Here is a 17,464-nt window from a genome sequence, read left to right on the forward strand (position 1 = left end):
ACTGTACAGGCTATTGTTGAAAAAGTAATTCAGAGCAATTGAAAAAGTGAGTTGAGTGTAATATTTTGTGATCTTCAGCAAATGATGCATGTTACTACTTGCACAGTTTATTTAAAAGATCAAGTTACACTCCATGGTTCATCTGCTGACACCTAGACTCTGGAGCTCTGTACAACTCTCGTGCATTCACCTTTTGCTTTCTCCTTGAAAACACCATAAATGTTTACCTATGGCAAACTTTTTATCTCTAGTCTAATATTCCTTTGTGGCTCAGTATTAAACTGCCTGATAATATCATTTTAGTCACCTTGCAATATTTTGCTACTTTAAATGGACTTTATCAATGCAATTTTTTTAAAAAGAGTGTCAGATATATTCTGTGGTATATTTGTCATTTTAGACTCTAGAGTGTAATTGTCTTGTAGAATTTTAGTTTTGTTGGGGTAACTGTAAATAGTTTAATGTTTTATAGTGTAAGGTACACACTCCAATATAATTTAAATATCTACTTAATGCAGGATACTACTGAATACAGTATTGTTATGACACGGGTGGTGAACCCTTCTGTTAATTAAATCAAGCACCCAGAAAAGCTTACCTTGCCTCGTAATCTGTAAAAACGAGTGACTGAGAACTCCCAAATTGCACTATTTAAAGAAAATAAAATCAATTTATTCTTTAACTCTGAAAGTGAACATTAAACAACAACTCTTCACAACTCTAAGCCCCCACTTTCTTTTAACTGGTTATTATCTCCCTTCAACTATATAACAATATACAGTTCCAATTAAACACTTATTAAAATTATGTCAACCTAATTTCAAAACTGCACAACCGCTGTCATCTTCGATGTCTGTGTTTGGGCTGAAGATCTCCCTGGATAGTCATCTTTCTTTTTACTGCGAGTATGTTTCATATGAAAAGGTACCTTTGATAGAGAGTGGTTCCTAATTTCTTGGATCAGTGTTGATGGCAGTTGCTCTGTCTGATTTTCAAGTGCCTGTCTTTTTTATATCCCCAACGTCGGATTGTCTAGATTGGTTTGATGTTGGCAAAACAATAAATTCAAACTTGACTTACAGCATACAAGCATAATGCAGAATTCATGAAATCCAGCAGCCAGAATCCTTTTTTTTTGCTTTTAAATTAGGTCTCCGTGACATAGACTTTAATGAGTAGAGTGCATATATTTTGGGCTGGGCCTCAGCAATGTGAGACTTGTGCATCAGATACCTGTGACACTGACATGGGTTTTGCATAGCATTAAAGCAGTTTTAAGAAAATGTTATCAGCCTGATAAGATCCATCTTCCTGTCGCCTTCAGGCGGAGGTAAAGAACTCTCCCTTCAGTCCATTACCATAACACCATGTACAAATGTACAACTATCAGCGTTATGAGTACAGTATACCAGTTTTACAGTTGCTAATAGTTCTTGTCAAACTATACATTAAATTGAGTTATATTACAAAAAATGTACAATTCTGAGACTATTCAGAAGTGTGTTCTTCTATTCACTGGCTCATTCGATGTTGCACAGAGTACAGTCTTTTAAATTGCCAAAATGATTTATCTTTTGTTATCTAGTGTATCAATTGATCTGTAAAATAAAATATAAAATTCAACAAGTTCAAAAGTTTTGATCCAATTTGTTTTGAGGAGTTTTTATTACAGGTTCCAAGCCAATGTGAATTGTCATTTAATTAGTTTGTATTCTCAGGAGGGTTTGTAGCAACGTGTATAGGTCTGCCAGTCAATCCATAAAACAAGGCACCTGATTCACTGTAGTTTTGTGTATTCCAGCTTTCACCTGTCATGACAGTGGAGCCACCGTTTTGGCATATGTATCAAAGCATCAACTTTTGATATCTGGTGGAAGAAAGGGTTACGTTTGTATATTTGATCTACGTCAGCGACTGCTGCGTCAAACCTTTCAGGCACACGATTCACCTATAAAAGCGATTGCTGTAGATACAGCAGAGGACTACTTCATTACTGGGTCTGCTGAGGGTAATATGAAGGTAAAAATATCATTTGTATACTTAAAATAATACTGACACACATTATAATCGTAAAAATACCTTAAGTATATTGATCCTGTATTGAACATAAGTGGCTAAAAGTACTTTTTCTCAGCACAAACTAGGAATCTTGAAGTATCACAAATATTTTCTGGAGAGAATAGCTAAAATTATGTTAGCACCTGTATCTCTGTTTGAGGCAGGAGCAAACAAAATGTTGTATTTTATAGAGGATTGGTTAGTGCATGAAGTACATGAACTCACTAAGCTCACTCAATGTTGTGAATCAGTATCTGTTCATAATTTTAATATTCACAATTTCAAAGATCGCAGGCTATTTCTTGTCGTCCTCCTGTTCATTTCATTTTTTTTTTCAGTCTCCAGCAAAGTTCTACTTCTCGCCTGTTAATGCCCTATTGCTCCTGCATTCACTTTAACATACAGGCAGTATTAACTTATCCCATTGACTTCATTCATGTGGTACCTTTTGCCTTCTCATATAGTCATTTTGGTAAATTACTATTTATACTGAAATATGTAATTGCAGGAAGTGTGATTTTATTGGGCAGGTATGTACTTTTCATGGAGCTTCAACAAATCGAATGGGCTATGGTTGACATCTCCATCCCCATGATCTTACATTTTGATTTGGGCAGGAGTTGTTCTTTCCCTGGAGCCTAGGAGGTTAAGGGGTGACCTTGTGGAAGTTTATAAAATCATGCGGGGTATAGATAAGGTGAATGGTAAGTGTCTTTTCCCTAGGGTAAGGAATTTCAAGAAAAGGGGCCATATTTTTAAGGTGAGAGGAGAAAGATTTTTAAAAAGAAATGGGGCAATTTTTTTTACACAATGTAGTTATATTTCTTTCTGGCAATGTTCATGTGTGGAATGAACTTCCAGAGAAAGTGGTGGATATGAGTACAATTACAATGCTTAAGAGACATTGGGATAAATACTTGGAGGGATATGGGCCAAATGTAGGTAAGTGGGACTAGTTTAGTTTGGGATGATGGTCAGCATAGAATATGGTTGGACCAAAGGGTCTGTTTTCATGCTGCATGGCTCTGACTGGGAGGATTAGAAAAGTTTGTAAACTTGCCTTACAATTAACTTTTTAAATTTTGATTATTCAAAATTCTCACGAGATTGCTGTCATTTGTAGGTTTGGAGTTTGTCTACTTACAACCTGATTCACACATTCTCAAATGAACATGCTCGACAGTCACTCTTCAGAAACATAGGAACAGGAGTCATGCAGATAGAGACTGGTCCAGCAAATCACATGTTCTCGTGTGGAGCTGACGGCACAATGAAGATGCGTGTCCTGCCAGATCGTTTTAGCACAGGAAGTGGCAAGTTAGATATCTGGCAAGATGATGTTAGATTTATATTATGATAATAGTCTTGTCACAGAGCCCTTTGACTCAGTACACTGAGATCTATTTTTGTAGGTCTGATTTTGTGTTAAGAGAACACTGGTGTCATATGGAGATGTATGTTGAGCTGAAGTAGAGTTTCTTCATTCTTAATGCACTGATGCCTTAAGAAGATTGTAAGCTTAAGATTTTGTGAATTAAAGCTAGGAATTATTGAATCTAAATGTGTCAAAATGGATGAATAAAGTAATTCTATTGTACAATAAGATAAATATGTTGCTGCTAATTGATACAGGTGCCGTCCAGTTCTCTATTGATACAGGTGCCGTATTTTTTTTTGAAGTGTCAAAATGTACAGCGCTTTCAAGAGAATAAAATAGAAGGAACAATAATTATCTTTTTTATGCTTGTTTTAAGAGTTTTGTACACAATGAAGTTATCATTTGAACTGTGAGCATTCCTTGTTTTTTTGCCTTAGCCTCTGAAATACAAGCAATTAATACTTAGCTTTGCTTAAACTCTTCAAGCAAGAGGAAGTAGCTAGTGTTCAAAGAGTTTGTGGCAAGGGAGAATTAAAACCAACCTTGCACAGCATTTTACAACAAAATGGAAAATAACATTTTTTTACAAAGCTGCGTCATGAACTAGATCTGTAAATATAACCCACTAAAGCTTAAATAGTTCTTCCACTAAGACAATAATATCAAAATTAATTATCTTTTTTTGTGTGCAAGTGTACACAGCCATGGGGAACAACAAATAGTCCTTACTGCCAGTCCCACTTTGTGTCAGTCTAATAATGGATGTATTGCAGTCGAGTCAAGATTACTCAGTATTCAAATTTACGAATCAATAACCCATCATGGTCACAAAGATCTATCCTATATCGTGCTGATGTAACAGTAAATGGTTTTAAAACATTATTTGACCTAAACAATGTAGTTAAAACTTCATTCTGGCAATGTTAGAAAATATTTGAATGCTGCAGTGAGGCAGTCAGTTCAACGTTGAACAATTACCTTAAACATTCTCAGATGAAAAAATTAATGATATGCAGAATTTTGTTTTTTTGTAAAAGATATGTTTTGTATGGTTATATGTTTAAATGCAATACTTGTTGGAAAAAATCCAAAATCAGACTTTTCTTTCTGTCACCAAGATATATCAAAGTAAAAGTTGCATTTATATGCATTAGAATTGGTTATCCATTGATAGGATGACTAAATGTGGAATGTGTTTAAGGAGTAATCATTTAAGATAACTTTTGAGCCCACGTCAGCATTTAATATTTATCTGAACATATGTTATGAATAATTATGATTGGCATTCCTGTTTAGAAACACACAATATTTCCACATTTCTGATTTTTAAAATTAAATCTTATTTTTGGATGTTTCCCACCAATTAGCAATGAGAGTAGCATAACAGTTTTCTTGTAGACTGACTTCATCATCCTGGTGTCAGCTAAAGAGATATACAGAAATGAACACAGGGGTTACTTGGCCATCTTATTGTTTTTATTCCTTTTCCACACAAGAAATTCTTGCCCAATTTCACTGGTCAAAACTGATTGAAGACAGGTTGAAAAGCATAAAGTTACACCTTTAGCTTACTGATCTATTTATCAAAGTCAAATGTCATTTTAACATGTGTTTCATCTAACTCTTTTTGTGCAAATCAATTCACTTATATTAAAAAGGTAAATACCTTTCATTCAGACGAGCTAAAGGTTCAGTTAAGATTAGGGAATAGCAATGATAGTTTAGTCATAAAGCAACTACTTCATTACAAGATCCACATATCAAATATACTACAAAACAAATCAAACCTTGTACAGTTTGAAAACTTTCTCTCAGTGCATCAAATACTAGAATAATTATCACTGCTTTGTGGGGGAAAAAAATTATTTGCTATTATTACATGCACACTCAATATTGGGAATAGCCATTTTATGTTTAAAGATTGTAATAGTTCACTTATTTTGAATGGCTTTTCTATGGGTATTATAACCTGGGTGTAAAACAAATAAAATATTTTATGGATTGCTTAGAGGAGAATAAAATCATTAGATTTTGCAATGGGTTCACTTTTTAATACTTAGCATATTCTACAGTGTATGGAATATTAGACTAAGTGCTGTCAAATGCACATTCATTTTAACTGATCACAGTTTAATGTACCTGTTAATTTCATCAATTATATGAATTCTTGCTTTGCAAATATCTTAGTAAATAGACACTGCATGAAAGCATTTCCATTAATCCTGATATGTATAAAGAGCTTATTTAGTAGGTATTTTTGTTTGTTATATACTCAGGATATTTCATCTTTCCTTTAAAACATTTATTTGTACAACTAGTTTTAATGGGTTTGTTTATTTAAAAGGTAAGAGTACAACAATAGAAAGGAAAACATTTTCATTTTCATTGTGCAATAAATGTACTAATTTTATTAAAGTTATTTATGAAATGCTATTAGTAAATCTGAGAATTTTCCTCTTTACAATTTATATGGAATATTCTGTAATTAATTTCAAAGAAAACTGCACTTGGTAATCATCATCAATGACTTTACATTGTCCAAAGTTTTTAGATTCAGCACCTTCTACAAGTAAAAACGAGCCTTTTGCTTTGAATCATAATGGAAGGAATATGTAATCCCATCTTTGAAATCACTGGTGCTCAGCTTCTGTTAGATGCTGACTGTACTGACTTTTCTTCAAACAAAATTGTCAATCGTGTTGTACGTAACATAAATAATTGTTTCAATAAAACAACTACAGAAACAAGGAAAACATTTTGATTTAGTTCTTATTGAATGTGTAATATGGACCATTTAATTGTTGACCTTGTAATTTATGGTAGTGTTTCTTTAAACAAAGCTTAGTCAATCCATGTAATAGTTCTAAATAAATAAAGCTGGTGCTGCTGCATGTATCAGTGGTAACCCTTCCTAAATACTCTACTTAAATTCACAGTTTCTTGATTCACATTACTAAACAATGCATTTGCATTAATACAGGAAGTCAGACTAGAAAGGGATATTACTTATTGTTGAACACCAAAATAGAATGATTATTCCTGGCGTATATAAACTAGTCCCAGTCCAGGACAGGTAGTTGGATGAGTGTGTTTATTGTGTTTTTCAAATCGGCCAGTTCAGAGTTGTTATCCAACAGCTCTGGAGAAATTGGGACGTGATCCCAGGCCTCCTGCCTTAGAGAGAGGGACACCGCCTCTTCATTCACAAGGGCCCCCTTGAGGTCTTTTTAAACCAACCTGCTCAGAAATTTTGGTATGCTCCTCAGGAATGTTTGGAACTTGAACCCAGATCTCTTCTGTTAGAAACAGTACCACTGCACCATAGGATGTGAAGACTCAACCTGTTCAAATGTGTTATGACACACCTCTCGAGCAAGTGGTACTTGAAGCCAGGTGCCTGGCTCAAAGGCAGGAACACTACTGTTATATTGTAGCTTCATTTGGAATGATATACAAGGTAAATCTGAACAGAAACATTTTATTGATGCTCACACTTCCACAGCCAGTTTTATACTGGACCCAAAATCTGCTGCCTCCAGCTCACCTGTCCAGCTCTTAAAGGGGCAGCACCCACAATTACATATGTTACACCCCACTCCTTAGGGATTGTAGCAAATATGTACATAGTCCTGAATATTTACAAAAGCATCATGACCATGGAAGAACAACCACTCCTCCTTACACAAGATTTTCTATCCATAGACTATGTTAACATGATTCGTCTCAGTGAGCTGCAGCAACCAGCAGATCCAGACCAGCTTATCCCTAGTCTGTGCTGTATGTGACAATGGTCCTGTTTAAGTTGCCATTACTGTATTTTCTCTTTTCTCTCTTCCCTCCCGCCCCCCAACATGTATAATTCTGGCTACCATAGTCTCTCCAGTCTGGAATACCCTTGACCTTGAGGTTCCTGCCCTTCTGTCCTCTGATTTTGCTCTACTCTCTGGCCAAAGTCAGTCAAACATGATTCTCAGCTGGCAGTTGAACATTAAGAACAGTGGAGAACACTGGGTCGTTGCATGTGCCGTGTTCTTGCGTATGTTGAGTTATTGTCTTCATGACCCCTCCCCTTGTGGGGCCTTAAAGGCTTGTTCCAAGGTTTGAACCAACCTTTTCAGCCGGCTGGTTGTTACAGGGTGATACAAAGCCAATTTCACATGCTTAGTCCTGTGATATCCCAAGTACTCCTTGGACACTGAATCACAGCTTGTGACGCTCATCACTCAACTTGTTTTGGGTTCTCGAAACTGGAAAATATTTATTTCTTCCTGTCTTGTTGTTTCCACCAATACCGACATGACTGCCACCTCAGGCCACTTGGAGTGGGCAGCCATGACCACTAGTAATATCTGTCCCTCTACTGGTCCCATGAAATTGATATGAATAAGCAAGTGTGATTGAAGCCATTTCCTTGGTGATGGGACAACAGTGGCAATGCCTTCCTCACTAATGCACAGGATTCATGCGATCCTTCCTCAATCTGGGAGTCTGCATTTGGCCACCAAAAATAGTTCATGGTTATTCCTTTTATTTGCACCACATGGGGTGCACTATTTCCAGCACCTATCCTCTTAATGGAGGAGGGGTAACAATTCTCTTTTCCTATGTTAAACACTCGTCCAATATAGACTACACTCACCTGGACAGGTAAGGGTGTAATTCTGGGCAGTTTCCATGAGTCATCCTCCTCCTTTGGACCATGTTCACCACTAGGCTCAAGACAGAGTTGATCCGAGTAGTGTTCTGCCCATGACTTGCTGACACCGGTATTTTGTCTTCCTGGGTAGTGTACATAATTTTCAGGTTCCAGTCAAGAGAATAATTACTGGGGGCTAGTGACAGTCTCGATAAGGCACTTGCATTGTCGTGATCTCATATGAGTTGGCTGACAGACCCAGTACTCATCTCTGCTGCCATGCTACTGTCATTGATGGTATTGGTTGGGATATGTGGTCAGCATGGACAAGGTGGACTGAAGGGTCTGTTTCCATGCTGTACATCTCTGACTATGACTATTCCCTGTATACAGGCCAAAATAGAGGTTAGAGGGTCAGTGGTCGGTCAGTAGTATGAAGTGCTTGCCGTAAAGGAAATGGATGAACCTCTCAGTGCCAAACATGATGCTCAATCCTTTTTCAACTTGAGCATAATTCTCCATCTTTGTAACCTCAACGATGGGTCTTTCCCCTCTGTTTTGAGAAATTGTACAACAGTACAGTGCCAACCTCATAAGGTAAGGTGCCACAATGCTAACTGCAGTCGTAACTTTGAGTCAAAATACGTTAACGCTTTCAACTTTAATGTTTACTTCACCTTAGTAAGCTGCTTCACATTCTCTCTTTCTAGCAACCAATACAGGGGTTTAGTACAGTTGGCAGATCAGACACAAACTTGAAATCATGATTTACAAGTCCCAAGAACGATCTCAGTTAGAACACGCTCTCTGGTGTATGGGCCTTCATGATAGCCTCTATCTTGGGTGGCTTGGATAGTCCCTTGCCATTGATTACATAGCCCAGATATTCTCTAGAATCTTTACAAAACTGATGTTTCTCACGTTTTACTTGTAGGTCATGCTCCTTCAATGTTTTTAGAGTTCCATCTAAATCTTTCAAATGCTCCTCTTTTAAGGATCCAATAATCAAAATATCATCCAGACAACACTAGAATCCCAGGAACTCGCTGAATATTTGGTCCATGGTTATCTGGAACAGAGCTGGTGCTGATGAGATGCAAAAAGGTAGTCGCGTGTAGTGAAAAATTCCCCTGTCAGCGGCAGCTGAAACCCCTTCACCACCCCCATCTGTAAGTAGGCCTGTGACAGATCCAGTTTTGAACATTTCTTTCCCTGCCAATCCACTGACTAGGTCTTCTGAGTGGAAGAGGGTATTAATCCACACTCAAGGCTGGGTTAACTGTGACCTTAAAGTCCCCACAAATCAGTACCATGCCATTTGTTTTTAAGACTGGAACAATGGGAGTGACCCACTCACTGGTGATTACTGGTTCCAATGCTTCCAAATTCACCAGCTATTCCAGTTCCACCTCTACTGTAGGCCGGATGGCATACGGAACCAGTCCTGCCTTCACACTCATAGGACAAGACTGTGGCTTGAGCTGTAATTAAATTCCAACTCCTTTCAATTCCCCCAGAGATCATTTGAAGACATATTTGTACTTGTCTAGAATCTCGCAAACCCGTGATTGAGTCAGCTGTCCTATTAAACACACCGAGTTCGATCTTAATTTCTATAACCAGGAGCACCTGAGTAATGCAGGCTATTTGCCTTTTACAACAAAGTGGCAATTATGCGCACTGGTCCCTTAACGATACTTTCACCAATGCATAGCCCTTCAGTGGCACCACTTGTTTCATGTATGTCCGTAGTGTAATCTAGGAAGGCTTCAATAGTAGTGCCCTCAACATTTTCTTTGAATGATTCAGGAATCAGGGACACCACTGTGCCCGTATCCACTTACACATTTACTATCTTCCCCTCGACTTTGAGAAGAACCCAGAAATGATTCATTTCACTGCCCGCCCTCCGTTTTCCCCCCCCCCCCCCCCCCCCCCCCCCCCGCCCCCCAAAAAATAGACCAATAGCTGACTCTGGGCCTTTAAATTGGTTTGCAGATGCGGCTGATTCCCTGTCGAGACCCTGGTTGGCAGCATGAACCTTGTCCTCCGGGTTGTTCCTTGCTGACTCCTGTTCTCTTGTTTAGGTTGTACCTGGCAATTTCAGGCAATATGACCTACTCTCTTACAGCTGCAGCGCTGGGCTTCTAGACCCTAGTGAATACAGTCCTAACTCACTCAAATTTCTCCTCCTACTCAGTCCTACCATTCAAGGCATTAATTCAGTAAACCTTCACTGCACTCCCCCGAAATCAAAAACATCCTTCCTCAGGTAACGAGACCAAAACTGCACACAATATTCTCAGTGTGAACTGACCAATGCCCTGCATAACTGCAGCAAGACGTCCTTGTTCCTGTACTCAAATCCTCTCACAATGAAGTTTGCCTTCATTATTGTCTGATGAACTTGCATGTTTGCTTTCACTGCGTGATAAACGAGGGCACCCAAGTCTCATTGAACATTCCTCTTTGAATTTACAGCCATTCAAAAAATAATCTGCCTTCCTTTTTGTTACCAAATTGAATAACCTCACATTAATCCACATTATACTGCATCTGACATGCATTTGGTCACCCACTCTGCCTGTCCAAATCACTGCAACCTCCTCACACCTCACCCACTCAATTTTGTGTCATCTGTAAGTTTTGAGATATGACATTTAGTTCTCTCATCGAAATAGAACATAGAACAATACAGCACAGAACAGGCCCTTCGGCCCACGATGTTGTGCCGAACTTCTATCCTAGATTAAGCACCCATCCATGTACCTATCCAAATGCCGCTTAAAGGTCGCCAATGATTCTGACTCTACCACTCCCACGGGCAACGCATTCCATACCCCCACCACTCTCTGGGTAAAGAACCCACCCCTGACATCTCCCCTATACCTTCCACCCTTCACCTTAAATTTATGTCCCCTTGTAACACTCTGTTGTACCCGGGGAAAAAGTTTCTAACTGTCTACTCTATCTATTCCTCTGATCATCTTATAAACCTCTATCAAGTCACCCCTCATCCTTCGCCGTTCCAACGAGAAAAGGCCGAGAACTCTCAACCTATCCTCGTACGACCTATTCTCCATTCCAGGCAACATCCTGGTAAATCTTCTCTGCGCCCTCTCCAAAGCTTCCACATCTTTCCTAAAGTAAGGCGACCAGAACTGCACACAGTACTCCAAATGTGGCCTAACCAAAGTCCTGTACAGCTGCAACATCACTTCACGACTCTTGAATTCAATCCCTCTGCTAATGAACAATAATACACCATAGGCCTTCTTACAAACTCTATCCACCTGAGTGGCAACTTTCAAAGATCTACGTACATAGACCCCAAGATCCCTCTGTTCCTCCACCTGACTAAGAACCCTACCATTAACCCTGTATTCCGCATTCTTATTTGTTCTTCCAAAATGGACAACCTCACACTTGGCAGGGTTGAACTCCATCTGCCACTCCTCAGCCCAGCTCTGCATCATATCTAAGTCCCTTTGCAAACGACAAATGCCCTCCTCACTGTCCACAACTCCACCTATCTTCGTATCATCTGCAAATTTACTGACCTACCCTTCGACTCCCTCATCCAAGTCATTAATAAAAATTACAAACAGCAGAGGACCCAGAACTGATCCCTGCGGAACTCCACTTGTAACTGGGCTCCAGGCTGAATATTTACCATCTACCACCACTCTCTGACTTCGACCGGTTAGCCAGTTTTCTATCCAATTGGCCAAATTTCCCTCTATCCCATGCCTCCTGACTTTCCGCATAAGCCTACCATGGGGAACCTTATCAAATGCCTTACTAAAATCCATGTACACTACATCCACTACTCTACCCTCATCCACATGCTTGGTCACCTCCTCGAAGAATTCAATAAGACTTGTAAGGCAAGACCTACCCTTCACAAATCCGTGCTGGCTGTCCCTAATCAAGCAGTGTCTTTCCAGATACTCATAAATCCTATCCCTCAGTACCCTTTCCATTACTTTGCCTACCACAGAAGTAAGACTAACTGGCCTGTAATTCCCGGGGTTATCCCTATTCCCTTTTTTGAACAGGGACACAACATTCGCTACTCTCCTGTCCCCTGGTACCACCCCCGTTGACAGTGAAGAGGAGAAGATCATTGCCAACGGTACTGCAATTTCCTCTCTTGCTTCTCACATAATCCTAGGATATATCCCGTCAGGCCTGGGGGACTTGTCTATCCTCAAGTTGTTCAAAATGTCCAACACATCTTCCTTCCTAACAAGTATCTCTTCTAGCTTACTAGTCCGTTTCACACTCTCCTCTTCAACAATACGGTCCCTCTCGTTCGTAAATACTGAAGAGAAGTACTTGTTCAAGACCTCTCCTATCTCTTCCGACTCAATACACAATCTCCCACTACTGTCCTTGATCGGACCTACCCTCGTTCTCGTCATTCTAAGGTTTCTCACATATGCATAAAATGCCTTGGGGTTCTCCTTGATCCTATCCGCCAAGGATTTTTCATGCCCTCTCTTAGCTCTCCTAATCCCTTTCTTCAGGTCCCTTCTGGCTATCCTGTATCCCTCCACTGCTCTGTCTGAACCCTGTTTCCTCAACCTTATGTAAGCCTCCTTCTTCCTCTTTACTAGACATTCGACCTCCCTCGTTAACCAAGGCTCCCTCACACGACCATTTCTTTCCTGCCTGATAGGTACATACATATCAAGGACACGTTGTATCTGCTCCTTGAAAAAGTTCCACATTTCCACCACATCCTTCCCTGACAGCCTATGCTCCCAACTTATGCTCCTCAAATCCTGTCTTACAGCATCGTAATTTCCCTTCTCCCAATTGTAAAATCTACCTTGTTGTGCGCACCTATCTCTCTCCATAACCAAGGTGAAAGTCACAGAATTGTGGTCACCATCACCAAAATGTTCACCCACTAACAAGCCCATCACTTGTCCCGGTTCATTACCGAGTACCAAATCCAATATGGCCTCCCCTCTGGTTGGACAATCTACAAACTGAGTTAGAAAAGCTTCCTGGACACACTGCACAAACACCGCCCCATCCAATCTACTTGATCTAAAGAGCTTTCAATCAATATTTGGGAAGTTGAAGTCGCCCTTGACTACGACCCTGTGGCTTCTGCACCTTTCCAAAATCTGTTTCCCAATCTGTTTCTCCACATCTCTGCTGCTATTGGGGGGCCTATAGTAAACACCCAACAAGGTGACTGCACCTTTCCTATTTCTGACTTCAGCCCATACTACCTCCAAAGGCAGATCCCCCTCGAAATCATTAACATTTATTGTGAATACGACCTCGTACTGATCCCTGTGGTATCTCTCTAGTCACTGCCTGTCATTCAAATAAAAAATTTATTTCTACTGCTTCCTTATCTGCCAACCAAATTCCTATTCATCTCAATACATTACCCCAAATCATATGCACCTTAATTTTCCATAATAATCTTTTATGTGGGACTTTGTCAAAAGCCCTTTTAAAGTCCAAACAAACCATGTTCACAAGCTCCCACAATCTATTCTTCTGGTTACATCTTCAAAGAGTTCCAGTAGATTTGTCAATCATGATTTCCTTTCTGTACATTCATGCTGACTGTGTTTGATTTTACACACTCTTCTAAGAGTTCAGCTCTAACATCCTTAATAATGGATGCTCGTATCCGCCCCACTGCTGACGTCAGACTCACTGATCTATTATCCCCTATATTCTCTTTACCTCCCTGTAGGGACTGTTCCAGAGTCTAAAGGATCTTGGAAGTTGACCACAAATGCATCAGTTATTTCTAGAGCCACTTCCTTAATTACTCTGCAATTTGGATTACCATGTCCTGGGGATTAATTAGCCTTCAATCCTATCAATTTTCACTGTTCACTGTTCTGTTTGCACTTTTGTACCAAACAGGAATAAACAATTTTTGTTGTTCATCCATTAGCTCTTTGAATGTTTACCATTGCCTATCCACTCATTCCTTTCAGTGACACTTCCCATCCATCATAGCCAACTTACTCCTCATACCATTGTTGTTTCCCTTATTAAGAATCAGGACCATGAATTTTTCAGAATCAATTCACCCACTCTCCATTCTTAATGAAAAATTCTCTCATATCATGGTTGCTCATCCCCAAGGCTCTGACAATTACATTACAAATCTTTTATTTCTCATTACAGAATAATGATCTAAGATGGCAAGTTCTCTAGTTGGTTCCTCAACATGTTGGTCCAGAAAACCATCTTACATACACTCCAGGAATTCTTCCTCTCGGGTCTTGTAACTAATTGGATTTTTCCAATCAATGCACATCAAAGTCTCCCGTAATTACAGCACTATCTTTACCACATGCAACTCTGATTTCCTGTTTAATGCTATTTCCAGGATAACCACTATAATTTGGTAGTCCATATTATCACCCCCACTGGTATTTCTCAATTCTACCCACACAGATTCTATATCGTCTGATCTAATATCTTTCCTCAAAATAGTGTTTATACCCTCTTTATCCAGTAATACAACTTCAGTGCCTTTTCTGGTTTAGCTTCCTAAATACTGAATGCCCATGAGTGTCCAGTACCTATCCCTCTTGACCCTGCAGCCATGCCTACAAATTCCAACTATGACATCTACAGGCATGATTAATTCATCCACTTTATTTCAATTGGTCCATGTGTTCAGGCACAAAGTCTTAAGGCTTAAGGCTGTCCCTTTTAGCACTCCTTGTTCTATTCCCACTATTTTTTTACTGAGGCCTTGTTTGATTCTAGCCTTTGATGTCTCTGCCTAGTACTTTTATTCCCCTTTGTTTTTTGTTCTTGTCTTTAATTCCTCTTACTCTGACTCCTTGCAGGTGTTCCCATGTCCCTACCAATTTCTACATCCAAGCATTGATCTCATTTATTTACCAAACTGGCACCTGTAATTTACACATGCTTTGCTCTTCTTACTGTCTGTTTTGTCATTCGGGAAGATTTGGCTATGTTTGGTCTACTTTTGCCCTTCAAAAGAATGTACCTTGACCATAAACGCAATATTTTCTCTTTAAAGACAGCTCATGATACAAATTTGCTGGTTAATCTTTGATTCCAGTTTATGTTTGCCAGATCCAATCTTTTTCCATTGAAATTGACACTTCTCCAAATAGTTATTTTTGCACTGGATTACTGTATATTCTTTTCCATAGCTAATCTAACTCAAATAATAGTATGAATACTGTTCCCCTATTGACACTTGATCTACTTGTCTCTCACCTCTCATCAAACAGGGCTCGCTATATTTCATTCCTTGAGTGATTGGAAACATACTGATCTAGAAAATTCTCCTTATCACCAGAATCCATTCCACCTTTTGACCCTTTGCATGATAAGTGAAGGTAAAGTCACCATAGTCTTACCAGACAGTAAGGCTATTTTCATTAAAGAGAGAGAAACACACACACAATTACTGGTGGTTTAACCTGAGGATTACCAACCTTCAAGCAATGGTAGGAGATTAAGTAGAAGAGTCCTTCATCATATCCTCAGCTGGTACAGGCATTAAACTCACACCATTGGTGTTTCCCCTACATTGCAAACAAGCCATCCAGTTAACTGAGCTAACAAATCCCCTTATTGTGTTATAATTACCTGAGTTTATATGAGGATAACTGAAGTTCTCAGCAACAATAAAACAAATTGCTGGAAAAACTCAGCAGGTATGGCAGCATCTTTGGACAGAAAGTAGAGTTAACATTTCGGGTCCAGTCACCCTTTTTCAGTGACCCTGCTGAGTGGTGACTGGACCCGAAACATTCACTCTGCTTTCTCTCTACAAATGCTGCCAGACCTGCTGAGTTTTTCCAGCAATTTCTGTTTTTGGTTATGGTTTTTCAGCATTTGCAGTTCTTTTGTTTTTTAATTAAAATCCTCCATAATTATTCTATAGTTTTCATACTTCTCTGAAATGTGTTCCTCTAAATCTTTCTCAGTAACTGAATGACTTACAGAGTATGGTCAATCATGTGCTGGTAAATCTGTTGTTTCTGAACTCTAACCAAATCGATTCTGTAATTTACCCTTCTAGGAAATCATCTCTGCTCCGTGTTGGCCTGAAAGGATTAACTCTGAAGCATTTATATGCTTTTGTCCTCTGAGATAATATAACTGTTTCAGGGAGGAGTTAGTCAATTCTAGTTGCCTATTGTAGTTGTTTTACTTCTACTTTTAACATTCATGTAACTTAGGTTTGCCTGGTACCACTCAGCTGATACCAATTTCTCTTACCATATAGAGTCATAAAAATGTACAGCACAGAAACAGACCCTTCGGTCCAACTTGTCCATATCAATCAAATATCCTAACCCAATCTAGTCCCACCTGCCCATATCCCTCTAAACCCTTCCTATTCATGTACCCATCCAGGTGCCTTTTAAATGTTGTAATTGTACCAGTCTCCACCACTTCCTTTGGCAGCTCACTCCACACATGCACTACCCTCTGCATGAAAACATTGCCCCTTATGTCTCTTTTATATCTTTCCCCCTCACCCTAAATTTCTGTCTTCAAATTCTGGAGTCCCCCACCCCAGGGAAAATACTTTGCCTATTTATCCTATCCATGCCCCTCATGATTTTGTAAACCTCTATAAGGTCACACCTCAGCCTCTGACGCTCCAGGGAAAACACCGACAGCCTGTTCAGCCTCCCTATAGCTCAAATCCTCTAACCCTGGCAACATCCTTGTAAATCTTTTCAGGTTTCACAACATCCTTCCAATATGCAATATAGTTAATTAAACTTCAGCTCATGTAACTCTTTCTTTATCTTACTGTTATGTAAGAAATAAGCAGGTGCTACTGAAGACTCATCATTAGGTGGTTAACCCTTCACTTAATACCAGCAAGCCCTCTAGACTAGTATTATAAAAAGGATCAGTGGTAGCATATCTACACAAAGGACCTGATGCTAGATGGGGATATCTCTTACAAGAAGTGATCTTATCCTAATCAATTCTGCCACCCCTCCAGCTATTTTGTTTTCCTTAACTTTCCTAAACATAATCTATCCAGGAATACCTAGTCCCCAGCCTATTAATTTTAAATGGAATCACCAGTATATCTAAGACAGCATGTGTAATGGACCCAGTTATGCACTTATTGAAATCTCTCTCACTCTGCCCCCATTTAATATATAGACGAATTATAGTTATTTGGTAGTCCAGAGCTTGAATATTAGTGAAAATGATGTATTTTAGCCTTTCGCTGATCAAGACAATTCACAAGAAATGCCAATGTAAAGGGATAAAAACATTTACCTTGTCTGAGAAGAGAATACTGATTGGTTGGCTCTTTGATGGCGGAATTGCTATGGAGAATGCATCACGTAATGATGACTGACAGATAACGGATGATTTAAAATTGTTTA

At 39.3% G+C, this 17,464-nt stretch overlaps 1 protein-coding gene across 3 annotated transcripts in view; it reads left to right on the top strand.

The window, feature by feature from the left end:
• Positions 1-6,313, top strand: part of LOC140485778 (dmX-like protein 1) — a 243,685-nt gene extending 237,372 nt beyond the window's left edge. For all 3 annotated transcript variants that reach the window (XM_072584300.1, XM_072584297.1, XM_072584299.1), the window contains 2 exons: positions 1,802-2,019; positions 3,182-6,313. In XM_072584300.1, the coding sequence (XP_072440401.1) occupies positions 1,802-2,019; positions 3,182-3,415 (452 nt within the window). In that variant the 3' untranslated portion in view covers positions 3,416-6,313. The remainder of the gene's footprint in view (positions 1-1,801; positions 2,020-3,181) is intronic.
• Positions 6,314-17,464: the final 11,151 nt, after the last annotated feature.

The sequence above is a fragment of the Chiloscyllium punctatum genome, chromosome 2 (genome assembly GCF_047496795.1).
Source record: "Chiloscyllium punctatum isolate Juve2018m chromosome 2, sChiPun1.3, whole genome shotgun sequence".
Classification (NCBI taxonomy): Eukaryota; Metazoa; Chordata; class Chondrichthyes; order Orectolobiformes; family Hemiscylliidae; genus Chiloscyllium; species Chiloscyllium punctatum.